Source organism: Falco punctatus (assembly GCF_963210335.1).
Source record: "Falco punctatus genome assembly, chromosome: 8".
In the NCBI taxonomy this organism is placed as follows: Eukaryota; Metazoa; Chordata; class Aves; order Falconiformes; family Falconidae; genus Falco; species Falco punctatus.
The window spans coordinates 58352177-58379725 of NC_137588.1; the positions used below are offsets into that span (position 1 = coordinate 58352177).

The following is a 27549-nucleotide window of genomic DNA, read 5'->3' on the forward strand; positions in this document are numbered from 1 at the left end:
AGTCCCATGCTGAATCTGTTTCAGGAGGACGAAGCTGCTGAAGGCAGGTTCAACTTCACTGCCTACGGGATGGGACCAGCTTGCCTGCAAGCCAAGGATGGCATCTCCGTCAAGGGCGCCAACAACAACAACACAGCCAACCCCGTTCCCCCACCGTCCCGCTCCCCTGAGGAGATGCGAAAGCTCTTCATTCAGCGAGCCAAGAAGATCGACAAGATCTCACGCATCGGCTTCCCGATGGCATTCCTCATCTTCAACATTTTCTACTGGATCATCTACAAGATCGTCCGCAGAGAGGATGTGCACAACCAGTGAGGGAAGGGGAGCAGCTGGGAGGGAGTGAGCAATCCTTTATATATGTGCAATAGCAATGCAGCAATGCATGAATTTAAGAATGTGGCAATATCTACTAAAAAAAAAAGGGGAGGGGGGCTGGGAGGGACTTCTAATCGTGTGAACTGATGATAACTGGCACAGGGAGGAGGAAAAAAGCTCTTGATCTGGGGAGTGCAGGGTAGGGGTTAGTTTTACAGCATAGAAAGGTTTGGATTGTTCCAGCTGCAATCCAAGCAGTGTAATATATTAATATATATTCATGCTTAATTATAATGCAGAAAGAAAACAATCAAAAAAGATAAACAAAAAAATTTTTTTAGCCTATTAACAGCTTAGATTCTCCAGTCACTGGAATGATTCATAATTCCATGTGCAGAAATGACTGCAATTACGCTTTATCTGACTTTTGCTATAGAAAGGCCATACCAGTCAAGCACGTGAGGGAAAAGAAGCCCTAACAACAGGGAAAAAAAAAAGAAAAAACACAAGAAAGTCATCCTATTGTTCTTTTGGTTTTGCACTTTGAAAACTGGATAGACAGGGAAGCTTAAGAAAGAGGCTGTTGGTTGTTTATTTTATATATTTACTTTTTTTAGTCACAGGGTTGCTGATCAAACACTTTGTGACTTTTGGATAGAGGAAAGCAAATACATTATCTCTCTCATCCCCATCAGAGAACATCCAATGGGAAACCTGAGAAGGACATCAGGGCCTTCATCAGAAATCACAGGTACCTTCTGTCCTTTGAAATGACCTGGCAGGATTCGAGTCCCAGGAAGCAGAAATACTATTCAGAACACTAGAAATGATGAGGGATTTTTTAAAAAGCTTTTTTTTTTTTTTTCCCTCCCATCGCCAAACCCCTTTCTGCCATGTTCGTTTACAATGGGTTGTGGTGGAAGGAATTATATTTAAAATATAGAGAACAGGCATATTCATGCCTTTTGCAACAGGACCGGGCAAAGGGCAATACTGTCAGTAAGGGGGGGGGGGGGGGGGGGATAGTGTGTATAAAGAGAGCAGTTCATATTTTCAGACATGTCATAGCAGTAATATTAATAGCGAAGCTGGGCCGATGGACCCAAAATTCTATTTTTGTATCTATTTTGGTGCTGCATTTAGCTTTAATGTGGATGGGAAGACGGAACGGCTTGCTTTGCCCCTCTCTGCTGCCCAGCAGAGTCCCAGGGTAGGCTGGCACAGTTTGATGGGAATAGGGAAGGGGGGGGAGGGGAGGGAGGTGGGACTGGGTGAGCAAAGGGGTTTCCCTTTGGCCAAGAGGTAGCACAGGTTGGTGTTGGCGTTTGGGGTGGGGTGGGGGGTAAGCACCAAATGCCTCCAGGGTGTTATTCAAAAGCCTGCCTCAGGGCTGGCACGGGCAGGTCAAGGGCTTGATGCCCCACTTGCCCCTCGGGGGCCCTGGGCACGAGCTGGGCTGCAGCGCTCGGGCCATGCAGTCGTGCTCCTTTGCACTTTAGCGAGGCAGGTAAAAGAGAGCATGAAGGAAGAGACAATCAGTCTGCACTGAAGCACTTGGGGTCAGGTCTGGATTAGGCACTAAACGAAGGCAGAGACACAAGTGGTACCCAAAGGGGTGCATCCACTCTCCTTCCCCTCCATCTCCTGCTCAGGACCGGACCACAGCTGACCTGGGTGGCAGATCCAATGCTTGCTCTGGGAACAATCAAGTTCCTGCTTGCAGAAGCTGCATCCTCTATGGGAGCTGCAACAGCTCACACCAAGGACCCTCTGGCACTGGCAGCTGCAGTCTGGCCCAGGTCAGCAGCATCCAAGCCTGGGACAGGAGGTGGGAGCCATGGGTGTCCCAACCAGTGCAGCAAGAGGTGGCTGTGGAAGAGGGCAGGGACCTGCAAGCTCTCCTAGCACAGGGTTGGTGCCAAGAAAGGAAACCACCAGGGCTTTGCTGGGAGGGGTAGAGAGACACCCATCTCCAAGGCTGCCAATTCAGCACCTTTCACCAGCACTAAATACACTTTATTTAAAGAAAAAAAAAAAAAAAAATCAGAAGAAAGAAACGAAGGATAACAAGGAAAAAAAAAAAAGAGAAAAAACCCCACACACGGTGGTCACTGTGTGGACTAGGGCAAACAGCAATATTTCCTAATGTTTTGGCAAAGGCTACATAGCTTTCTGGGTCCCTTTGCATTGCTGAGACAAGGAAAGGTCATGCAATACCAGTGTGAACCAGTATATCAGTCCCATCGCTCCAATGGGGCAGCAGAAAACCTGTGGGCTGAGGATTTCTCCTTCCCCTGGCAAACCGTGAAACCCTGCTTTCCCAAGCAGGGAGATCTCAAGCTGTCAAGCAGAGGCATTATTTGATGCTAGGACAACTTTCTGAGCCTTGGCTGGAGCCCAAGTCTGCTGCTGGCTCTGGTTTTGCTTGCTGAATTATTGAACTCTTCCTGCATGCACGACGGTCAGTCGTGCCAACTGCGGGTTATGCGATTGCTTTAAACGGTGCATCCTTGTCTGAGATGAAAGAGTAAATCCAGGGAATTCCCTTCCCTGCCCGGCAGCAGACAGAGGCTTGGCAGCCTATGCATTGTGGCTCCTTGTTCACGGAGGTGAACAACCACAAATCGCTGTCGTTTGGGCAAAAGAGGTCCTCCCTGGATGCTCAGACCTTGCACTTAGGAGTCAGGCAATTTGGTTGTGGTTCACACAACTTCTCTGTCTCCCCAAGGTACTTGGGATGGCTCACCAGGGCACAGCCGTGGGTTTTCTTCCTAACTGGAGCTGCTCTAAGGAGTTGCCTTTACATTGTTAACAAATCCTGTGCACCATCCTCCCACTCAAGTGAGATTTTGATCCTACATCCCAAAGGCAAGACCAGAGCAAGGAGAAAGAATACGTTCCCACCTCATTTCATTCTCCTCCAGCCTAGAGAAGGGCCTTGAGACCAAAGAGGAATCCCATGTTCATCCCAGACCTACTGCTTGAAGATGCAGACAAGCTCGCAGTTACTGCTTTGCTAGAGCTCCAGTGTCACTTCTTGGCACAGAGTAAGGCCAGAGGAAGGCAAATTAGGAACTAGAATTCATCAGAAAAATGCTTGTGTTCCCTGCTCATACAGAAGCATTTCAGCTGCTAGCAGAGCCCATGGGAGTATAGGGACTGAAATAAGAATTACACGCTTACCAGCTTGCTTTTGCATCCAGTCCGACTCTGCCAACCACTAGGCATTTGATGCTCACCATAAGCAGTGTTATTTTCTCTTCATTAAGCAGCCAGTTTCCATTTGGGCCATTTTCCAGCCCCAGGGCTGCCTGCACGGTGACAGCGAGCAGCACTCGCATCCCAACATGAAACATACTGGGGTCTTGGCAAAGGTCTGACAGTGCTGAGGTCGCTGCCCCACAGACGTCGTGCCAGACAGTTTCACCACATAGACAGGACCTTAGACTGTCCTAAGAGCCCCTGGCAAGTCTGCAGTTTTCAAAATCTAACCTTTTTTCTCCATCTGTACTAGACTGTGCTTAGTCTCTGTATTGCAATAGAACTTGCTTTGATAACCTATTTCATCTTCAAAGTAGGCTGTTTTAATAGTCAGCAATTATATTTATTAATAAGAATGTACAGGATTTAATATTGCAAGGTAACTTCCAGGCATATTGATGGAATTTAACTCTGTAATCATTAGCTCCTGTTACGAACAAAGCTCTGTGTAAAATAGCAGTCAGCCCGACAGTAAAGAGAAAAAACAGGATTCTGATTCGCTTGGACTCTTTGGAGAAACAGTTTTATCCCAAACAATATTATTTCCAGATGTTGCTGGAAACATATCACTTCATACTCAGTAATTATTTTTCCTTATATATAACTGTGGAAAATAGAAAAAAGCAGGATAAGCTTACCATTTTTCTGGTCAGGTAAAGGAGTGTTTTCCTACTTTAATTCCTGATCAAAGTGGCTTTCCATCTGGGATCCCAGTACCATGGAAATCTGAGAGAGGTGCTGAAGAGCATCCAGAACAGACAAGTAAGAATGCGGTCTGGTTAGGCTTGACCCTGGCAAAGCACCAGCCTCTCTTCAAACACACAGGCAGGGTCGTTTGCTTCATGGGCTTCTTGTCCCAGAAGCTGGTCAGGGCTGGGGAACTTCACTCCTAAAAGCCTCAAGAGTTCAAATGCTGAATATTCTCATGTCCTGTGAACACAAAAAAAAAGGGGTTTTTTTTTGATTTCCCCAGACTTTTCTGGGCTTCTTTATACCACCACCCCCTTCTGCTTCTTCTGAAGACTTTTGATTTTGAGACAAATCTAAGACAATTCAAATTATACTATTGGTTGTCCTTTATCTCAACTGTAATTTGAAGACCTTGCTTCACTTCCTAATGCTGGTGGAAAAAAGATTAGAAGTGCTCACAATATATTTTTTTAAAAGAAAGGAACATATGAAAGGAAAAAAGGGTATTTTAAATGGTGCCATATTTTTCACAGATTTTATACAATCATATTTTTGTACTGTACTACCATTCCTTAATAAAACGCAGTTCTTATCCCTGTGCCAAAGACAGACAATCGCTTTTAGTACCCCATCCCTTACCCCAAAACCATGCTACCAGCAGCAGTTGATAACACAGTATGGACCCCTTCTCCCTCAAATCCCAACCTACCAGCACAGCTGCAGGTCTGGGGTCCCTGCCTGGCAGCTGGACATCCTGCATCTCCATCTGGGTAACTGCAAGCAGGAGTCCTGCCCTGCCGGAGCATCCCAGAGAGCTCAGTTCAGTGAAAGCAGTGTCCGATCCCCTCCCTGCTGGGAACAGCCTGACACGCTCCTGTCTTCTTCTCAAAGGGAGATGTAAGGGGTATCTTGTGCTGCTCCTGCTTCAATAGATTTCCATCATTTGTATGGAGACAGTATACTATTTAAGTAGAAAATTGAGATACTTGATTGTTCTTCAGGGTGCTAGGATGAACACCAAAGCAGAAGCTAATATTCATTAATTTTAGCATCTTCAGAATTACTTCAGGTCCTTTAAAGTCTTCCCATCCCATCTCCTTCTCCTTAATTATTTCTCTAGGACAATTGCACATCTCTTGCTCAAATGAATCTACACAAGTCTTTTATTTCATTCAAGTATATTGCATTTTTCTGTGTTCATCTCCCTTCTTTACCCACCCAAACGTTCATTTCTATGGGGCCAAGTTCCTCAGCTCTGCAGCCTTTGAGGGGCCTGGCACAGGTGGGTGTCTTGGGAAATACAGGGCAAAATATGTGAGTAAAACCATTGCTCCTGAGCAGGCAGGGAGTTACCCAGAGAATGCTCTCATGACGAAGCGTGCATGAGGACGACTCCTGAGGAAGGCAAGGGTGGCCAACAAGGACTTTTTTTGACTCTCCTCATGTGAAAGCAAAGCAAAGAAAGCAAAGAGAAAGCAGACTTTTTGGCTATTATACCTGTAGGGCTCCATATTTTTCAGTGATCCAGCTACACAGCAGCTGCTTATTGGAAATCAAATTCTTATAGTCTCAGTCTCCTCCCACTGTGTTGCATAGCAGAGGTGCCCAGAAGAAATAAGCTGTTGTGAACCTGGCGATGAGTAAGGAGCGGTTGCGTGTTTTGCACGGGGCATCTGCTGAGAGATACTCCACACTGCAGCTGAGGAGGAGATGCTGGTGCTTGCACTAGGCAAGTCATTCTCCTCTGAGGACTGCTAGGATGAGCAGCCCCTGGCTGATGCCCTCAGGTGAACTCACACTGAGGGAACATTGATGTGTACAGCCTGAACTAGAGATAGTGGAGTTAGCTTGGTAATGGGAAGCACAGGCTGAGCCAGGTGAGGAGTCCCAGGCTGTGGTCTCTCTTGCAGTGGGTGTCCTGTGCACAGGGAGGCTGACCTTTTTGTCTGTAGGGGCTACAGCTCTCTCGGTTCATCTCTGCCCTCACTCACCCTATCACAATGTCCCAGCATCATGCTGCCAGTGAAGGACCAAAGCTCCTGGCACAGGACACAAACCACACAGCAGTCTACAAAGAGAGGGATGGTTTCAGCACATAGCAGAGGAAATTACTGGTTAAATTGTCAGATTAGAATCCTGGCATAGACGGGGAAGGAAAAGGAAAAGCAATAGGAGAGGTTTGTTTGCATGTCACATAACTCTTCTGGCATTCAAGGCAGACAGCACTAGCAGGTATGATGCAAGAGTCAAAGCTGGCAGCAGTAATTATGAGATTGTGTTAAGTAATCACTGCCATCAAGTCTAGCAAACCTAAGATGCAGTCTTCATGCACTTGACTGTCAGGCTTTCAAGTAGAAATTGTAAGGGAGTCTTATGCTTGCGATATTCCTGCTCCTGGGTGTATAATAGACAGTGCTGAAAGCCCACCCCGAGGTAGGGCCAGCTTCCAGCAGCGCTAGAGATGGATTAGCCAGGGGTTGACCTGGACAGGGCGAGTGCGTGCATGGGGTCAGATTCAGCACAAGGGGATGTTGCCGCTTTGGGGGAAGACAGGGATGGCTTCACGTTGGCTTAACAATCCCATCAGCACTCAAAGCATCACTGCTGGGGTTTGGAGGCTGTGTTTAGTGCTGCCACTACTCCTACCAACAGTAAGAAGCCAGCCACAAAAAGCACAAGTGAGATGGACCTCAGCAGCATCCCAACAGCCGTTCTCAGCAAGGAGAGAGGATATAAAACCCTATTACGTGTTCCCAGGTACCCTGAGGCTCAAGCATGTCAGCACTTCCAGTATAAAAATCATCCATCTTTTCCAGGGCATAGGATGATACCACCATAAATAACCCATCAGCCTGGCTTGAAATTAGCTTTTATTCATAGATTTGCCACTTGAATTGTGTAAGTAGCTTAAGCCAAACAAGGACACCCTCTTCACCTACGCAGGGAACTTGGCTGAGCCTGGCTGGGGCATGAAGTACCCACATTAACTACATGCTCTGGCTTTGAGCTGCAAGCACGATGAGTCAAGGTTGGTACAAGCAGGGGCAGGTAGAGCTGGCCTGAAGCTGCCAGGTCTGAGGGACATGGAGCTCACTAGTAGCTTTTGCTGCTAAGGCTTTTGGGAAGCTGCTCCCAGGATTGCTGGCACCATAGCAAACTGAAATCGCCTTCCCCCGTGGATCTGTGGGAGGAGATGTCTGCTTTATTTAAGCACTTGGTGATGCTGGGGCACAGCTGGGTTACCTGTCCGACAAAAACATGAGTCAAGCTTTGGGCTGCAGACTAGCTGAGCCAGCTGCCCTGGGTTGAGCACACCACAGAATTTGAGCACTAAATTACAGCTCAGGCTTGAACCTGGAATCAACCTCGCAGTCACAATTACAGGGAGGGCCTCATGGTAGTGTTGCTTAAATCAGCATTGCCCTGTCACAGCCCTACGGAGATCAACAGGCTGTGACTTCCAGCGATAGCAGAATTGACCCTTGGGCTTCAGTGTTTGTTGCTTGACAACTAATCCCCAAACACTGACCTTTATCGAACTAGAACTATGCAATATTGAACGGATTGTGCCAAGGGCGGTGCCTTAGCCACCTCTCCTGGATACGCACGTACATATTTGTAAAAGTATCCTCATCACGGTCGCTCATGATGGGCTAAAGAACCAACACAACCCCCTGAGGAGCAGGACCAGCTCTGGAGTGTGTGATGTGCCACAGTTGAACACAACTGTGTTGTGACCACAGCCTCTAGGCCAGCTCTGCTCCTCCAAGGCTTCAGTGTTAGAAGCAGAAGTTCTACAAGTTCAGCTCCCTACCCAAGAGCAGAGTGAGGGCAAGGATCAGGAAGGAAGAGCAGATGAAGATTAGCGTAAGGCACAGGAGCTTGTAGTACTTACTCCCCACTGCAGTAGGTGCAGTCACAGCTGCGGCCCCAGTCCATATGGTCTTCCTGGGAGCTGAGGCTTTAAATGCCGTTGCTTGCTCTTTGAGGGGCTGGAAAGAGAATTCATGAGGCTTGACTTGTACCATACCTCTTACTCCACGGGACAGCACAGGCAGCGTCATCTCTAAAAACAAAGCTTGAGAAACCAGCAAATAAAGAAAGGACATGGGAAGGGGCAGCCTCTGTAACACAGGAAAGGTGCTGGAAATGCATCTCGCTGAACAACTGCACACTAAGGTGAGGGACACCTGTACATCCTTCACAGGCAGGAATATAATGATCAATCCTGGCAAGTCCTTGATGCCTCCACTTGCCATCAAGCTCACTTTTTAGTCAGGAATGTAAGTTAAAAGAAAAATCGAACCACAAAACAAAACCACCCCACCACTAACAAATTAGGCTATTATTATATCCTCTGCTTACCATTTTAAGTAACCATGGCCTGTGCTATTGGCCACAGCAGCAGAACTTAGCTCTACAAGAAATGCTCAGCTAGAGATTGACCAAACAAAATCTTAGCAGAAGGGAACACCAGTTCCCTTACCTTCTGCTTGCCTACGCTGGGCAAAAAACTGAACAAGGGCTTTGGAACACCCTGCCCTGCCATTGCCCACACTGAACTTGTACCCTTTCCTTTCTGTCCTCCCCTTCCCAAACCTGCTTGTGTTTCAGTCCAAAACACTTGCATACTTCCAACTCCAGGGTCAGAGAAGTAGTAAGCAGGGAAAATAAGCTCAGTAGCAGCACGGACCAAACTGACAAATCTTTAAGTTAACCTACTCAAAAGTGGAGAACCACAAAACCAGCGGCTCCACGCCCAGGTTGATGCCCCTTCACAGCCCTCCAGCACTGAGCAGGGCTACTAAACTTGACAGAGCAGCTGAAAGACACTTGCATTTCAAACCCATGACTGATACATCCCTCCTTAAATTAGATCAAGACAGTAGGTTGAGTTGGGGATCTGTCAGCTTCAGGAGCATCCCAGTTGGAATTTCTGGGAAATAAGCGTTAAGGTCTAAACAGTGATGTTATGTGAGATTTGGAGAGACAGGTATGTAATACACCTTCCCCTTGCTGGGAAGGGCAATCTGTTGTGCTTAAACTCTGCCTTTGAGCTCCATCTCGCTGCTCACTGCAACGTCAGAGCACCTCACTGTACACCCAGCACTGCACTCCCTGCAGCTGGTGCGGTAGGTCAGGCGACACAGCTCAACTCCAGAAGCATCTGAGGTGACAGACACAGAGATTAAGGCACAAAGGCCAAGTGACTTCACTCACCACATGCATGTGGAATTAATTATCCTGAAAAATGCACTGCCTGGAGCATCTCAAGCCTCCCGTGAAATGGAATTCATACACGAAAAGATAAGTTTGTGTGGTTCCCGAGTCTGGCCACGACATACTGACAGCACTGATCATGGCCAGACCTCACCTCTTCTTTCATGGACTTACCGAGCTGCAGGAAAGAGATGATGGTTTCAAAAGAACTGAAATAGAAGGCAACTGTGCTAAAAGCCATGCACACATGTGTTTGAGATACAGTAAAACTCCACTGAATTAAGAGATCAGAGAGAGATGTAAAGATGAAGCAACACACTAAGGACTTCACCCAAAAATGGCCTGACATGCAAAGGTCACAGTGCATTTCATTGCAATTTACCATCCCTGCAGCACTGGTGAATGCCACTTTGGAAGCAGCCTTTGAATCCTGAAGATGCACAAGCCTGTCCCAAGCAGCTGTGTGTAACCACGCACTTGAGATAAACAACAGCCATAAGCAGGCTAACGTCATTGTGGACCATGACATTTTATGGACTGTGTTGTCTACTCACATTCTACCACCGTGTACATCATATCATGCTTACTATGTTAAAACAGATGAGGAGTAATGAAAAATTTAGATGTTAAGTGATTAAAAAAAAAAAAAAAAAGGGGGGGGGGGAGGAGGACCCAGGAATTCCTCCCTTCCCACTACAAACGCACACCCATTTACATTGTTTTGTAAATGAATTTATCTTTAGAAGAAAAATAAAAATATTTAAGGTATTTCTCTTCAGGACAACCATCGCACACTTGGTTTTACTTTGGAGGGGAGATACATACTTACAGCAGGAATACTTTCTAATTGAAAACATACAAAACAAACAGAAGTGGGAACAGTTCAGTACTTATAGAGTGTTTTCCTTATGTCCCCGATAAATATTATCTCATTTTCCTTGAAGTATCCACCTCACTGGCGAAACCCCCAGAAATCCAGCATCTAAGAATACCTCCCCAAAACTATTGAAAAAAGCCTGTTAAGTAACGGCATTGTTTTGTCCCATTTTCTGTCTCTCTCCCATCTGTAAGCTATTTGTATCAAGGAAATCTTTGTTTCCAAACCTTGACTTACTAAAGCTCATTTGTTCCAAAACACAACAGCGCCTTGATGCTGTTTACACCAGGGACAGCCAAGGGCTCGCTCTGACAAACGAGCTGTGCTGGGTTTAGCAGCTGCAGTGGAGCATGTTACTGGCTGCCCCATCCCTCCGCCAGCAAAGCGCCGTCCCTCCCAGAGAGGGCAATACCAGTCACCCTCCACTCTCTAGTGGAGCTCAGGGTAAAAACATGGGGTTTGCCAACACAGGCCAAGACCTCAGCTGTGGGACAGTCCCTCCTGCAAAGGGGCAGGACAGACGCCTGAGGATTATACCCTCTTGACACACCCATCCATCAGAGCCCATTTATCAATGCTCTTCTGTAAATACCAAATCCAGATAGGAACTAGTTTTGCATTTCCGTGTGTGTGTGTGTGTGCGCTTGTTGAAAAAAAAAAAAAGAAATCAGGACACAGCTATTTTCTCAAGTTTGTTCAAAATGAAGAAAGGACAGGTAACAAGGTCAGAGTATTTTCTTTCGTCAGTCTTAGTGAGAACTCAGAAGGAAGCAGTGGCATTAAAACTCCCCCGGTTTTATCAACTCTTATGCATAGGAGAGAGAGGCATCTGCTGTTAAGAGGACAAAACTCACCTCCCTTTAATTTCAGATAAGCTTAAAACAGGCATTGGAATAGTTCATATTCAGCTGTTTTAGTTTTCTCCCTTGCAAGGCGCGTGCTAATATATCAGCATCTCACAGGAGATAATCAGAAAAGTATTCAGAGATTAAGAATTAATCACTGGAGTTAAGGTAAGAAGGAAGAGAGAAGTGGGCAACTCAAGTGCTCTCAGAGTACCTCTACTGGTTCATTAACACAAGTCTGAAAAAATAATGGGAAAATGCTTATTAATTTTCATGCTAGTCTCCCCTCAAAAGCAGAGGAGTGACTACGGAAATACAGAATATAGCACACCCTAGTCTGATCATGAAATGCTTACATATCTTGTCCCTACCCACCTTAAACAGGTACCTTCCCATCTTTTCTATATGAAATTATTATATATACATAAATATATACATACACAAAATTGGTATGGCCTTACACTCCATTTAATGATATTTTGCTACATTGGTCAGAGTGCAAAGCAACTGCTTCCTTAAGAGCAGCATTTTTACGTCATGATGAAATAAACCTGTAACGTACATAATTTGCATGACCACACAGAAACAGTGGCAGATTATTTTTCTGGCTTGTAAAAAATTTTAAAACAGAAGTTCTATTTCAGCAGTTTGAAGATGGAATGTAAAGTTTCTGCTGTTATATGTATATAAAATATATTTATTGAATCATACATTCATGCCGATTCCAATAAAAAAGATTAAAGATTTTTCTGAAATTCTCTCCATCGATTTTTAGAGCCTGAGGTTCCATGCTGCAGCCCACACTGCTGGTACATTTGTGCTAATGCAACATTTCATGGAAATAAGGCAAAAGACCAGTTTTACTGTTAAACCTGTTATTCTGGAGAATACTCTCTCCCTTCTGTGACCTCCTGAGCTCCACCCTGCACAGGAATTCCTACAAAGGCGGCACTGGCAGCCACAGCATTCAGACTCCTGAACTGTTCCTCGGTGTTTCAGACTCCTGCGAGGCTAACGCTAACAGTCAGCCTTCCTTTCCCAGGATTCAAGATCAAGTCCAGGCAGCAGAAAAAAAGTCTTCCACAAGAGGGACATACCACATTAGTCTCTACAAAACACCTCCTAAGCTGCTCTGGTCTTTCACACAGCAAGGACAGGCACCCAAACAGAATGTTTTGTTTGTGTCTTCTTTACAAGAACACCAGGACTACACCCTACTTACAGCCAAACTATTCCTTACGTTCTCACAGAGATTGAAAAAAGTTCTGGCAAGGAGCTTAGCTGTTTGGGTCTAGGGTCCACATAAAAGAAAGATTTATTTTATGTACCATTTTGCAAGCTAGGACACGGCATTATTTATACACAGCCTTCAATTTTTTTAGTAAGTGAACTGACCTTGTTGCAGATACCCAAAATAACATTTCAGAACGTTAAACAACTGCCACTCACGCTGAATCTCGAAGATGTGGACGTGATGAAGAATTTTTCCTTGCACAGTCAGGTTCTTTGTCAAGTTTGAAATACCATCAGTAGAACAGCAGACACCACTTGGATTGGCAAGTGGCATTTTGTGACAGAAAATAGGAGGGCACCATCCTGCCCTTCAAATCAATTCTGAAAACACACCATTAGTCTAAACTCTGTTGTCTTTAAGGAATAATGGAGTTTGAAAGCATTTTACTCACATGTTTCATAACCAGATGAACTATTAACAGGCCCCCTTGCCCCATCTTCCACACAACATGCAAATGAGATGATCAAGATCTTAGGACAGCAGATTTTCCAAGTTACCAGTCAGGGTAAGAGTGGTACTGCTGGGAAATGAAATGATCAGAGATAATTACTTCCTGCTAAAGCACGCACAACTTAGGGGAACTGCTAGCATGCCACGTGCTCTTAGCCCCAGGCAGCAGTGTGTAAAGAAAAACAATTAGAAAAAACCCCACATTTTGTTCAAAAATATGTCCCTCCGCAACATGCAGAGTAAAATCAGCAGCTGCAGAGATCAACTCCAGATCTTCATACCTGCACCCATAACCATCCTCTTCACCAAAGAAAGCAGACTCCCATGTCTAAAGGGTATCCCTTCATGTGGTACTGCTGAAGAATATTTCTCATTCTGATTCAAGTCAGAGCTCAATGTTACCGCACAGCAGGTTAAGCACACAGGCTCCGATTCCTACTCCAGGAATAAATCCTCTCTGCAAAGCTCTACTTCCAACAGCACACTCACCACCTCCACACTTGCCTGCAGTGGCTAGCATATACCTAGGAACAGTAGAGCTTCAGCTCTGAGCAATATTTTATTTTTTTATTTAAAAAAAAAAAGAAAGAAGGAAAAATACTGTAAAAAGTGCCCCACAGAACAAGCTCCTGCAGTCCTGGACAAAAACTGCAGTTCAGCTTTACACATAACCATGCAAGTTTGCTGGTAGTTAGAAGTACTCCAGAAGCAGTTTCTCCCTGCACAAGAAAAGGCGGTAACTAAACCTAGTAAACTGTGCAATGCCCTTAACCAAAGAAAACACAGCAAAGGCAGCACAGCTTCTAGTTCTGGTGGTATGAAATACTATTGTAAATGAAAGTCTTATTTCTCATCTTACACTATTAAGATCAGCCAGAAGAGGCCAGATCACACTGGTCATATGTGAAAATCCCCATGCTCTCAGAAGGGCAGATCATTACAGTATAAGGATCATTGAAGTTGTTCCTGACACTGTCCCTGTGGCCTGTGTGGGTGCAAAAGCAGCCTATTGACAGGTCTGACCAAGTTTTCCCCACCTCCTACTCCCTGCAGAGCACTGGGACATCAAGAGCACTTCAGCAAACACCTCATTGTCTCAATTAAAGTGGAGAAGCTGGCAGGGAAACACAGAGAGTCTTATTCATTTGAGACTTCCCTATTGCACTTTCCTTCTAGAAAGAGTTAGGCTACCTTGGTTATTGCAGGTTAAGCCTTCTGGTAGCTGTTCTATCTCACTGCGGCCAGGTGAGACAAAGCAAATCGTGACTTCTTCAGAGTCATCTTCACCATTAATGTACGCAGAGCACTGAAGACCTTAGACAAGTTATTGAGCTTTTAGCAGGACAGCAATACAGAAGTCAGAAGGGCTTGAGGGTACTAGAAGGTTTAAACAAAAAAGCCAATGTAACACTTTGCAGCACATTTTTTCAGTACACTTTGTTATTGGATAGTCACAGAACCAAAACGCAAATGCTAACAGTCACTGCGTTTTGTTCAAGCTGCTGTCAACATAACTTGCTTTTGAAAAGTATTTCTTTACAAGACATTCCAAGAAAATTTTATGTAAATATTTTATTTTTGCCTGTCATCTTGGACAAGAACATCACTTTCTGGGTCAACATATTGAGAGTATGACTCATGACAACAAGCATACAACTTCACCTTATATGCTTTTAAATTCTTCACTGACATTCCTCAGCTCTTTCTCAAACCAGATGACAATAAGCCAGAAATATTCAACTCCCACTACAGAAATGGTGTTTCAGGCTTAAGGGTGCTTTTGCAGATTTAGGTAGTAGCTATAAAAGCTTCTATTAATAGCACTTTGATAAGTCTGAAGTGCAACCTGTTACTGCAGTCTTGGATTTAACAGCAGTAGAAATCCAACAAATGAGAAGGAAAAAAAATAATTACAAACGAGGACAGAATTTAGTGAAGGGCTTCCACTGCATACCTTCACCTCGCAGTCATTCCCAATATGAAAAACGCAGAACTCTTTCTTTAAAAATACCAGTTACCACCACAAGAGGAAGCAGTATGTATTTCCAGTATGCAGGCTATGACAGCACACCACAGCTACTGCTGTCACACTTCACTCTCCTCCAGCTCACTAGGACATTTAAGTCTTCAGGAATAGATTGCAAGCAAGTCAGTCTGAGAAACAGTTGTAAGGACAGAAGGGACAAATAGCGTAACTCTGAAGATTAAGACAGAGCAAAAATCAAAACTCTACTGACATCTAGCACAACCAGGCTGAACCACTGTTTGGCACGTAAAAGGCAAAAAATTACTGTTCTAGAACAGGTAATTCTATGTGCCCTTTCGGCAAGGGCAGCTTTGCTCTAGCTTTAAAGCAAGCAAAGGTCAAGAGATATATATGTTGCATATGCACAGTGATTATATTAGTAAATCAAAAAAACATGGAAACAACCAACCCCGACACAGATGAGCACACTTAGTAAGCAACTCTTTTGTATTATCAAGAGCTCTGAAGGTCTGGTGTAGACTCAACACTGCCATTTTCATCCAGATGTTTAACACCACACACTACAGAAAGAATACTGCTTTGGGCAGCACAATCTTACAAGATCTCTTTGATTGAAATTACAGAGTTTTGCATTTTATTTTCAGTTTCATCTTCTTTCAGAGGCAGCGGAGAGCATTCAACATCTCTCCCAACACCAAGACAGACAGGCACCTTCTGTACTTCTGACAAAAATGCCATCTGCCTGCTTCAGGTCTGGCAAAAACAAGGGATGAAATTAATGCAAAAATAACTCCATTACATACAATAGCTCAAACTGTAAAGGATGTGACAGAGGTATTTCTGCTTCAGTTGTACTTCTGTGACAGGGCCTGCCCAGCCTTAATTCACAGTTATGAATTCTACGTGCAAAAAGTACTTGTTTTCAATTATTAAATGCAGCCAAACCAACGAACAGAAGGTATTACAAACTTCAGCTATAACCATCTCTACCTAGTAAACCTAGCAACTGAAGGAAGAACCTGTTCCTTCCCCTTGGAAAAATTCCAACATACTCTTGACTTGATAAAGCAAATCTAGACCTTTTTTATTTTTATTTTTTTTTTAAAACAATTTGCCAAGACTGGAATGAGAGATAAATAGAAGGCACAACAATTTTGCTTTTTTTTTTATACAAATACAAACTAAACATGAAAAAAACTCCCTATTTCAATAAAAAAATTTCACAAGTTCAGGAAAAGTGTTTTAAGAGTCAAGTTCTAGACATTTAAAACCTATCCCACAATCCAAAATTTTAAAGTGGTAAAACAGTAGTTCGAATTCCTTTCTGAAATCATGTATCAAAAGAAAAAAGATTCTACGGATACCCATTATTCCACTTTTACAGCGCCACAGAGAGAAAGGTGAATGTCTATTTTTCAAGTGGCAATATCTCCAGACCAGAGGATGTTCGTACGACCCCCAAAGAATAAAATCAATAGTTTTGTTTTTCTGCCCTTGAAATACTTGTCAAGTACTATTGTTTTCCTATAGGCTCTTGAACGCATGCACGTGAAATATTATTCCACTGACTGAAACGCACCCAAATTCAGTAGAAAGGGCAAGAGAAAAAAAGAAAAAGAAAAAATAAAGAGACATTCCTTTAGGAAAAACCACTGGTACCAAAAAATCCAGTCCGCAAGTTTGAGGTGAACAAGAAAATTCAGTTTTTTCTTTTTAAAAATCCACTTTTCCTAAAACGTTGTTCCACAAAGCTGGAATCTGGGACAAGGACTAGAAAAAAAAAAAAATCACAAAACCATAACACAAACAAAAAGGGGCCAAAATAGTATCAAACGTAGCAGTCTATAACAGGCTAGGGCCACATTCCAAGATACCCAAGGCTGAAATTCACAAATCTGCAGGAAAAAGGGTTTGCGCCACCATGTCAACATCCGTGATGCGTTCACTGGCGTTGCCCGATCCCCCTTCCAGCTCCAAATCCTGGCTTCTGGGACATTCCTCCACGTGGAGGCCCTCGAATCCCACCTCCCAGCCCCCCACGAGTGCCTCCAGGTCCACGTGGTCTGTTATCTCTGCGGTCACCCTCCCTGGCAGCTCGTGTTTTCTTTTCCTCCACGTTCAGGCGCACCTCTCCCCTGAACATGATGGGCTGCAACAAAAGCAGAAGAGGTACTTTAATGACTGACTCACAGGTAACTCTTCCAACATCGAACAGATTTCTGCAATCTTGTCTCATATCCTCCCCTCTGTAGGGAAAAAAATAAATAAAATTGAAGCATTTTATAATTGTTACTAGAAAATGCCAATAGTCAAACTATGTATCCAGTCTTGTGGCTTTACAGAGAAGATATAAAAAAAGATGTGTGTGACACTTGAAAAGCAATCTCTAGCTTAACACTGAGCATTCTGACATCTTTTAGAAAAGCAGTGAACTATTGACAGTAACCCCCTTTCATTAATACATGGAAATTCATTGTCTGACACCATGCAGAGTCCCAGCTATTTTCTTTGGGTTTTTTTAATAATGGCATGAACAATGTCATATCATCTCTGCCACCTTGCTATACAGGACAGTGAAGTCTTTCACTTAGGTCAAGCTTAATTTTTTAGAACTGCAATGGCAAGTGGTCACTTGACTGGGAAATCCCACTGAAGTAAAACCACAGAGAAGCAGGACTACAACATCCCAGAAACCTCACTGCAGACAAAAAGTTGAAGTCTGCAAGAATCCACAAGCTACAGGAATAAGTACTCACTTTTTCAAATTATTCCTGCAGTTGCATAACAAACAAGAACATGAAAAATACGATCCATCACTGGCACAGGCACAATGTTTTCTTATCAAATGGGAAGACGAGCCATTCACTTCTAGTGAACTGACTGCAAAAGTAGAACTGATCTAAGGATGAAGCACACTGCCCTCCTCTAGCCATCAGTGGTGCTGGGCAAAGATCAAAACATCACGTTACAGCCTTGTTACCAACTCCAGTGTAAACTCCCACATTTTACATCAGATAGACATCAGGTTTAGCTTCACTGGCTAACAGTCTGCCAAAGTCTTTTAGACTCATTTACAGCAAAGCTTATCCTCAAAAAAGTCCTACTGTTTCAGGGCATATGGTTGTTCAAAGCACTGGGCCCATTTGCAAAACAATTCACACATTGAATATTACAAACAGAGTTTAGTGCTGTTCAAAGCAGGGTAGGAGGCATGTTAAACTGCTTTTATAGGGCCTAAGTCTATATAAAAAAAAAAGTTACACCTTATTTTAGAAAACCATGTCCATCCATTATAACTTAAGCATTTACATGAGCTTGCAGAAAAGATACTTTTGAGTGCACCAACTATTACACATTCTAATTCTAACTTGGAAGCCAGCACCTACTCTCTTCTTTGGCTCCACCTGGATGTAGTGGCACAGTTAAACAAGTAAGAGCCACAAATCCCTCAGCCAAGTGTGCCTTTGGTATTCCCTGGACATGAAGTCTAGCACCCAGCTCTTAGCTACAAGCCCCACTGCAAGAGAACTCACAAGTGAACATTTCTAATTTGTTTCAGCAAAGATTCAAACATGCAAAGTTTAAGTCACTGCTGAAGGTGTTCACATATTGTTTGCAGCCGAGAAATGGCTTAAGGATGCACTGTCACTGTACTACTAGTTCCCACACCAATTCAGGCCAAAGTCAATCAAATTTACTCAATCTTCTGTTTTAGACTTTACCCTAGACCACACTAGAAATGCTCAACCCACAACAGTAGGAAAGCACTTAAGGAACCAACTTTCAGCGTTTCAATATTGAATCAGCAGCTCCCTAGCAGTTCTAAATACTAACTCACCAAACACTGCCACAAATGCTGCTGGCGTCCCTCAACTAAATGTGTCTAGCCACATGAAATATGCCAAACTTCGACCAAATCTCGAGGTTTAAAAATCTACACCCGCATTATCCTAAAATTTAAGAACAGAAATATACTGGTAATACTGCTGTACAGTAAAGAGGAAAGGATGTCCCTGTCTGGTGAAAAGCTAGGCTGTAAGCAAGCAAACTGCACAGCTGTTATGGTGCATCCAGATTGACTGCCTACCACAACACTGTACAGTCATGGGCATGTTGTGCATTAGCAATCACTGCTAGTGAGCTGAGCAAGTATTTCCTGCCTTTGCTAGCAGAAATTTTTTCAAGCTGCAGACTAATATAGCTTCTCCCTTTCAACCCTTCTTCAACAAAAAAGATTCTATTTGTCCATAGGGTCAGACTCTCTCTACCTTGCCTTCCTAAAAGCATTTACCCGCTTCCTGCGTAGAGCTCAGCAACTTCCTGTTGGAAAATGGCTCCTATAATGAATAAATTCACATTCACCTGAGCTGTTACAAGCTACTTAAGTGACAAAAAATTCAACCTACACAAATGCTGCACAAGTCTTGGTAATAGCAGGAAAAGACATCACACCTACTTTAATAAGCTCAAGAAAGGCCAAAGGGACCAAGTAGCATTTTTCTTGTTAGAGTAATCCGACAAACACTCCCTGGCACTAGCAGACCAAAACCAGTGACTACAAGTTTATTTACCCTGCTGCTAAGGATCTTCTGGACTGGTTCAGGATCATCAAACACCACAAACCCAAAATTAGGGAGCTTTCCACCACTGTTGATGCGGAGTTCAACAACATTGCCATAGCCTGCAAGAGAAAAGCCAAGTTCTTGGGTCATACATTAGAATGTTCTGTTGACCACGTTTGTGGCTGTAACCCCCAAACCCTAAGTACAGCAAAGCAGCTAACTTACTTTGGAAGAAGTCTTTAAGTTCAGTTTTATCCACATCATGGGGAAGGTTCCCAACAAACAGCTGATGACTGTCTGGGTATCTCACAATCCGTCTAGTTTCCACATCACCTTGTTCACCCTCACGAACTTGAACAGAAAAGCAGAACTTGTTTAAGAAAAGCCAGTCCCCACAAACAAAAAACTAAAATACAAAAAAGCAGCCACGGCCAGAATTAGCACCTTATAAAAGAATCAGAATTCACACTACTTATCCATTCATATCTAAACTAAAAGATAAGCATTCTGCACCAGCAAGTTTGTAACTGCTTTTTGTCACCTGACTGAAGGCAAACACTGGAGTGGAAACCTAGTCTTCAAGAGAATGCTAGTGAAATTCAGCTCTAAAGACCACCATACATTCACACCAAGGTCATCTAAACCAACCATATCCACAGAAGTAGAAACCATTTTCTTACTGACAAAATTAATGAGATTTTTAAAGCTTTAATCATGATATTGCCTCCCCAAAACCATCAAAGAGCAGAAAACAGTTCATCCTTTGTAGTTTCACTTACTTGGTCTAGGACCCCTCTGTGGTGGGATGCTTGTTCGCTGTTCCCTCACTCGCTGATCCCTCTGAGGTCTCTGAGGTGGGGTCTGAGATTCAGGCTTTGCCTCAGGGCGGGGCTGTATAAATTCAAAGAGGAGTTAACAGTAAATAACTAGACATAAGAGTAGAGTTCACCTATTAAGAGCTCACTATCAAGTTGTTGAAAAAATAAATTGAAAATAAAGGAAAATCAAAAATCAGTTCTTTCTACCTGTGACTAAAATGCATGTTAGCTCATGCTGGCTGACAGCATACACATCACCTAAGTTAGAATTTCAAGGTCAGCACATTCATGACTATATACAATAAAGCATGTTGGCCCGAAGTGCAGTACCAGTTACATAGACAGACAGTATTAACGTAAATTACTTCATGATAAAAGCTCATTCATGAATAGGCAGTGGAAAGAAAAGTTGCCTCTTTCATGAAGAGGGTGCAATCATTTTAGATGACACGTATATCCAGCACTTGCATAAATACGTCTCAGTTTTCCTCCATAAGAAAAAATTCCTTCTCAACCCAAAAGCAAAGCAGTAACATTTTTATGAAGTCTATGAGGAAACATTGATTTTTGAAGTCTTTAGAGTGTCTGAGAATTCAGATCATAAGCAAGTAGATTTCACTATGTTTTTCCCCACTTCAGTTAATGTAAGCTAGTTCAGCACTTAACTTCTCTAGGTGCTGGATTCCTACCTGCGAGACCGGTACTTTCACAACATGAGGTGGTATTCCTGATACTGGAACAGCTCCACTGGGAGGGAGGTTCTTACTGGTTACTGATGCCCAGGAAAATGTCTAAAAAAAACCAACCAACAAAAACCCAAACAAACGAAGATTGTAACTCAACTCCAGACACTTTTGTCCTTCCAAAATATATTCCTGACAAGCTAACAAGACACAGGGTAACAGTAACAAGTTTTAACTTGTCCTTGAAGTTTGGGATCCAGTTACTAGCACTTTCCCCACAACTTCCTTCAAAACATTTAAATTCAGAAGATTTAGCATAATGACAATGGGGTACCACTTCCACCCTACTTCTAAGTTCTACGGAGAGTTGAAATAGGACACAGCATTGGCCTAAAACCAAATATCACATCAAGGTTAACCAAAGCATTGGTTTTGTACTCATTTGTCTACTTTCATCTCCCTAAACACTGAAGAGTGACAAAAATCCCCAGGTACAAATGAAGCCACATTTCACCAGTTTTCCTGATTCAGCAGGTCTGTTGCAGTCTGTTCAGATTTTCAGAAACTGTTTACAAAGAATCTGAATCTCTCACTGCTGCCACAGTTCCCACACCTACCAAATATACAAAGCTTTACCTTAGCTCCTGGTATTTTAACCAACTAGTTACTATTTAGAATTTCAACTACCTGTTCTTGTAGAGGAACTAATGGGAAAGAGGCAACTTGTCATGAGAAGAGTAATTTGGGCAGGAGGGGTGGAAATTATAGAGTATATGAACACTTTTAATTGCAGCTTTTTCTCCTCTTGCCAGAGAAAGGGTCATGCTCTGTAGAACGACAGGAGTCAAACATACAAATGAAACCACCACATCATAAGAAAGAGCCATCCACTGCCATTACCCTGGAATCCTCTTGCACTGCAGGAGCCGGATCAGCAGGAGCTGGAGAAGGACTCTTTTCCACAGTCTCTTCTGGAGCTGACTCCTCTAATACCGGCTCAGATTTTTCTTCCTGCACCTCTGGTTCAGGTTCCTGTTCAGGTTCTGGCTCAGGCTCAGGCTCTGCCTCTGCAGCAGTCTCTTCCAGGTGTTCCTCAATGTCATTGCTATTAAGCAGCACCACAAAAAGCAAGAAAAAGAGGTACTGTATTTATTACTGGGTGTTAAGAAATGCTATTTGACCAACACAGAACTCAGGCACACTGCATTCAAGAAGAACAAGGTTAATCCTATCTAAATAAGGCCACACTGCACAGGGATGATGGAAACAAGTTTCACATTATTAAACTATAAAGTTGCAAAAGCATTACATTACTAAAATCCAGAGTCTCTGCATGCAGCCTAACAGCACTCTGGTTTCAGCTGCCCCATAAACAGAACTTTTAACTACCAAAGAGAAAAAGCATCAGTAACAAATTAATTTGACCTGTTTTACAAGCAGTCTGTGTTACACAATACCTGACAGCCTGCTCATAATAAGCACCGGTATCATCAGGAACAGCCTCAGGTGTCTGCTGTCTTTCCTCAGGTTCCTCCCCTTCCTCCTCTGATTCTAAATAAAAGTCAGAACAGGAAAAAAAAAATACACCAGATAAGTCTTTAGTACTTGGTTCAAATACAAGGCATCTTCCACAACATGCAGGTTAAGTCACTGGTGAAAAGCACATGGGAAACACTATCAAGATATGATACAGAACAGATTATTTCCTTATACTTCTACTATCACTTTGGTTACTCAGTTTTGACCAAGGTTAAACATGTTCTAAATACTTCAGAGAAGTAGATTTATAGCCTATAAGTCTGACCACAATTGCTAAAATAAGTTTTACAGTTTTTTTTAATGGAAGAAGAATATGCTAGAAAAATTACAATCATCTGCATGTCACAACTGCTTGCTGGAGTGCAAAGGAAAAAAACTAGATCACGAAGCTTAATGCTGATCTGCTCTCTCCAGCAAGGTTTCCTTTGGTCTGGGAGTGGACTATTCATACAGACCCAGAAACAAATATACCAGAACCACCCAAGAACTCCTGCTACTTACCCTCTGGAGGCTCAGTGTCAGAGTCACCAAAAACCTCATCTTGGTAACGGAAGATATCATTGTGGACATAAAACTTGTTTGCAACAGAACCCTAAAAACAAAATCAAAGGAAGAGGCAGGTTCAACTACATCAATTGCAGTAATATAAAACATGAAATAATGAGAAAACAAGAACAGCTTGAGGAAATCATCCTCCCCAAATAAGATTAATCAAACATGACTCCTTCAACAATATGTGTATTATTCAGGGAGGGGGGTGGGGGGAAAGGACACACCATACTAGCAAGGCAAGTATGCATGGAATAGTGGGAAAAAAGAATCAATTAGCGCTTTGAATTCCAATAGCTCACAACACTGAAAAAGTACCAATGAAAACTTTCTGGGGTCTGAAGTATTAGTTATTAGCTCCAAGCCAAACTGAAAAATAAAGTGATCCTGCAACACTTTTTTCACTATCATTTTCAATTACGTGGACTGTTTTGAAAGGTATCTTTTTAAAAAGCCACCTCAAATGCCAAGTCAGCGCTTTATAGAACAAGAAAGTCCAGAACCTTTTTCTACTAGTTCTTTTCAGTAACAGGACCAGCTGCTAGGAGGGCAAATTGAAGAAAATAACCTCAGAAAATGCTTAAGAAAAAAAATATGCATTGCACATACCTAGCAATCAAAAGTTAGGATATTTACAACTGTAACATCCAATCTTAATGTATGACCATACAGAAGTAGTGTCATTTCCTAAGGAATATGCAGAACATCACTGCTGAATTTTGTGGCAAACTACCTTCCCAGTCTAACCCTTCAGATTCTAACACTGAACCAGACAGACCTCATTAATCTGACATGGTATTAGAACCACTATACCACCACTAGCACTCAATACAGCATACCTCAGGCGCAAGTACAAATGTTTGCATGAATCTGCGCACAGGCTGCATGTTATTGGAGAGCTCTCCCATCACCTGGACTACAACACCATCGTTGAGAGTAGCATGGGCATCCACATGACGAATCTTTGTGTGGCAATCCTTGAAGTTCAATGACAGCACCTTCTTGTGGATATCCTATGAAAGAACAGTGTACAGGTTACCCTGCAGAAGCCGTTTCTGCCAAGTTAGCAGCTTTCAAAGAAAACAAAAACATAAAACACTGTTTCAGACTATATTCCCTAACCCTAGAAAGGAAGCTTCGCAGGATAATCTTTAATTGTGCTCTGCAAGCAATTTTACATGAACTTTTAATAAAGGAAGCATATCTTGCCTAATTATTGCTGTCACAGACAGTTTTCTCTCCCTATTTTTTTTTTTTTATTTTCCAGAAAGCACTTGGACAAAGGGCGATCAATCACAGCTGGATATGCATCTCTGCTTAATCACAAAGATGACAAAAAGAAGGAAAGAACAGTAAGATTTTTTTTTAAATACTTACAGATTGCCCATAGACTGCGTCAGCTGGTTTTCCATTGGAATCCAAGCCACCATGGACATAGGAAGAGTTCTTTCCATAAAACCTGTTGGAAAAAAATATTTTAACACTAAGCTTTGTTATGTAAGAACATTTGAGCCTCCACATTAGAAAGCATTATGAATCATTTACTCTCAAGCAATTTTTCTGTCTGAATTATTGGTATATAGCCATACAACTCTATAACCCTGTTGGTAATTTCGGGGTGCATGGGTTTAATCAAAGGGGAAAATGCAAAGTTCTCCTGTGTAAGCTGTAGCATTCAGGTATGTCAGACACCCAAGCACTAATACCCAAAACCAAAGCCTCACAGGAGTCAGATGACCCATTTCCATTCTCCCTTTTCTGTACAAGGTCCCTAAAGCAACACAATACCCTGAACACCTGGGATGCCAAAGGCTTTCCCTCAACTTCTAGTTTAAAGTTTTGAGCAAGGGGCAATGGTACTTTTTTGTTCATCTACGGTAAAGAAAGTACTGCAGGTAAATCTTCCTTTTTGTAACTGAGTGATGACAAGCTAAAATGGCATGTGACTGCATTCTGCCAGCAGATAAAAAGCATAGAACTTAATTCCATGGCACACTGTCAACCCACATGAACGTGGTCAGCTGTCCCACCAAGTGGACAAATATTTCAAGTGTTCCTGAGACTGGAAGAAGGAAAGTTTCAGAAATTGTCTAGCTACTCAAAGCACAGCAAAGGAAAAAAAAAAGAAGGGGGTATCTTCAAAAACAAGGTTAGTTCTAGCATACAGGATACCTGTCAAATCAAACAGGACCAATTTGTTTGGATAACAGGTTGTAGTTTGCTGCACATTCCTAATTTCTCTGATTTTCCTTTAAGAAAGAGTTGTCGGTAAGACTACTGAGACATAAGAATATACAAGCATGCATCATTCTCAACATTTTCCCCCTATTCAGGGGGCACTGTATCAAGAGAAAACTACAAAAATGCTTAATTAAATAACATATATCCAATTATAATCAACATCTATATTGATTACAACTAGAAGTAGCAAGCAGAACACTCCTGATTTACATTTTTCCCCCATTTAAAATACATGTCTAGCAGCATTTCAGTAGCAACTAGAACACAAGTAATTCAAAGAATTCCTCTATTACACGTTTTAACCCAGCTGATCAAAACTGAAAGCAAACGACACCCTTAGCCTGTCTTGAGTAAATCAGATTAAATGTTCAAATTCAGCAAGCCAAGATGTAATAGGCTTATTCACCAATTTTAACATACGAATTAAGAAATTCACACAGAGAAACATGATCATGAAGTGAAGCAGAACTTTACCTGTGCAAATAGTCAGGTGCTTGGTTCAGCAGAGTATAGTACTGCCTCACGAATTCCCGCCCGACCAGCAGGGGACTTGGCTTCTCCATCACCATTTCTTTGGTCAGCTGAAAACTACAGAAAAATCAGAAGCTCCATATGACATGAACATTTCACACTGCTGTTCACATACCGACAGCATAAGCCACATCACTGTGGAAAGCACGCACCAAACCCCATTATCTGTTTCACCACAGTAAGCAGTTTAACCAATGTTTCAGAGTCATCAGTCTTCGGTGCTGAGAAAAAGACTACTGGGTACAAAAACCAGTGGCAGGAGAGGCCGTACAGGTAAGGGAGATTACCTCATAACATGCCAGCATTTAATCATCCTACGTATCCTCAGTAAAAAGCAGGTGGCAAGCAAGTATGGTTCTTCAAGAGGATTTGCTAAGTGGCTAAGTCATTTACAGTTGATCCAAATTCTACTTACCTCACTTGACTTCACAATCAGAATTAAAAGTCAGATGTTCTAAGGCAAAGCCTGTGCTAGTGTATTAGAGGCATTTTTAAAAGGTCAGAACAAGTGCAATCTAATTTTATCAGCAGTGCAGCACTCTCTGCTTGTGAGTGACAAGCACTGTAGAGTAATATCGGATTATATTAAAATTACCATGCTACAAACAAATGTATGCTATTCTTCCCCCTGCTTCCACCAAACTCAGCAAGCCACCTCTCACTTAAATCCATCCAGAAGACCAGTCAAATGAACAGCACCACCCATACCTGGGCCAAGGGACAAATCAATCTAGGTACCTTCCACCTAATTCCCATCAATCTGTTAAATTACAGCAGGAAAAAAAATAAAATAAAATAAAAAAAAAGGTCTTCGCAGGTAGATTACACAATATGTGCATATTCAGTCCCAATCAGTCAAAACCAGAACACATTCCTATGTTTCCTTGCTTTCAGCTACTCATACACACCACTCACACTCATACAAATGAGGTTCAAACTGGTCAGGAAAAACACCAATACCAGAGTATATTCTTGCTACCTAATACAGAAACAAAAGTAGATTTTCTGCTTCATAGTCAGTTATACCAATAGGTAGCAGAATGGGTGCTTAGCAGACAGCTTTGCTATTGATGTATCACAGACTATATCTGATGGCTAGTTTTCCTGCAACTATTCAGGCCCTGTAGTGCAGACAGTAAAGTGCTATCTGCAGTAGGTCAAGCAAATGTTAACCAAAAGGGCATTAAAAAGACCCCCATGTAGCAGCTGAAATAACTTTCTCCCCATTACTGACCCTCAATCCCTTCCCCTACACAACACTTTCCCCACACACATGGTGAGAAGATTCACCATACACACACTTAAGGTGTCATGCAAATCAAAACCAATACACTGCTAACTTAAGCCCTCCAGAAAGCAATTCAGGAGTCATCATTTACTTATCTGCTTTTATTTAAGGCTGTATATCTATAAATAGCTCCAAGAACTGTCAGATTCAACTAAAAAAAAAAAAAAAAGTCAAACTAAAGTAGTCCTCTACACAGACTAACCTAGACGGGAGCCTGCAAAGTTCATACCTGGGCAGTTATATTAGGACAAGCTCTCCCTTGTCCCTATCCAGGATACAGGATGCTGTTACGTATAAACAGAGATGCCCACAACTACCATCTGAACAAAGCGGGGTGGGGGGGGGGGGGGGGTGGGTGGGGGGGGAAGAAAAACGACTGCCTCTCCCATGTACTTGTAC

General features: G+C 42.7%; 2 protein-coding genes across 6 annotated transcripts in view; one reads left to right on the top strand and one right to left on the bottom strand.

Moving 5' to 3' along the window:
* Positions 1 to 16187, top strand: part of GLRA1 (glycine receptor alpha 1) — a 56128-nt gene extending 39941 nt beyond the window's left edge. The window contains exons 9-10 of one of the 3 annotated variants that reach the window (XR_013930011.1): positions 25 to 1525; positions 3044 to 16187. Coding sequence is in view for 2 of the 3 variants with exons in the window: in XM_080399417.1 (XP_080255543.1) it covers positions 1 to 315 (315 nt within the window). In the remaining variant the exon portion in view is untranslated. The other 2 variants (XM_080399417.1, XM_080399416.1) reach the window with 2 other exon arrangements.
* The window catches only part of G3BP1 (G3BP stress granule assembly factor 1), a 23639-nt gene continuing 12088 nt past the window's right edge, over positions 15999 to 27549 (bottom strand). The window contains exons 2-12 of one of the 3 annotated variants that reach the window (XM_080399412.1): positions 25806 to 25912; positions 24468 to 24549; positions 23930 to 24103; positions 23043 to 23133; positions 22460 to 22553; positions 21903 to 22107; positions 21009 to 21110; positions 20281 to 20392; positions 19727 to 19852; positions 19511 to 19641; positions 15999 to 17088 (exon numbers count right to left, since the gene is read on the bottom strand). In XM_080399412.1, coding sequence (XP_080255538.1) covers positions 16882 to 17088; positions 19511 to 19641; positions 19727 to 19852; positions 20281 to 20392; positions 21009 to 21110; positions 21903 to 22107; positions 22460 to 22553; positions 23043 to 23133; positions 23930 to 24103; positions 24468 to 24549; positions 25806 to 25900 — 1419 coding nt within the window. In that variant the 5' untranslated portion in view covers positions 25901 to 25912 and the 3' untranslated portion in view covers positions 15999 to 16881. Of the gene's footprint in view, positions 17089 to 19510; positions 19642 to 19726; positions 19853 to 20280; positions 20393 to 21008; positions 21111 to 21902; positions 22108 to 22459; positions 22554 to 23042; positions 23134 to 23929; positions 24104 to 24467; positions 24550 to 25805; positions 25920 to 27549 lie in introns of all 3 variants that reach the window. The other 2 variants (XM_080399413.1, XM_080399411.1) reach the window with 2 other exon arrangements.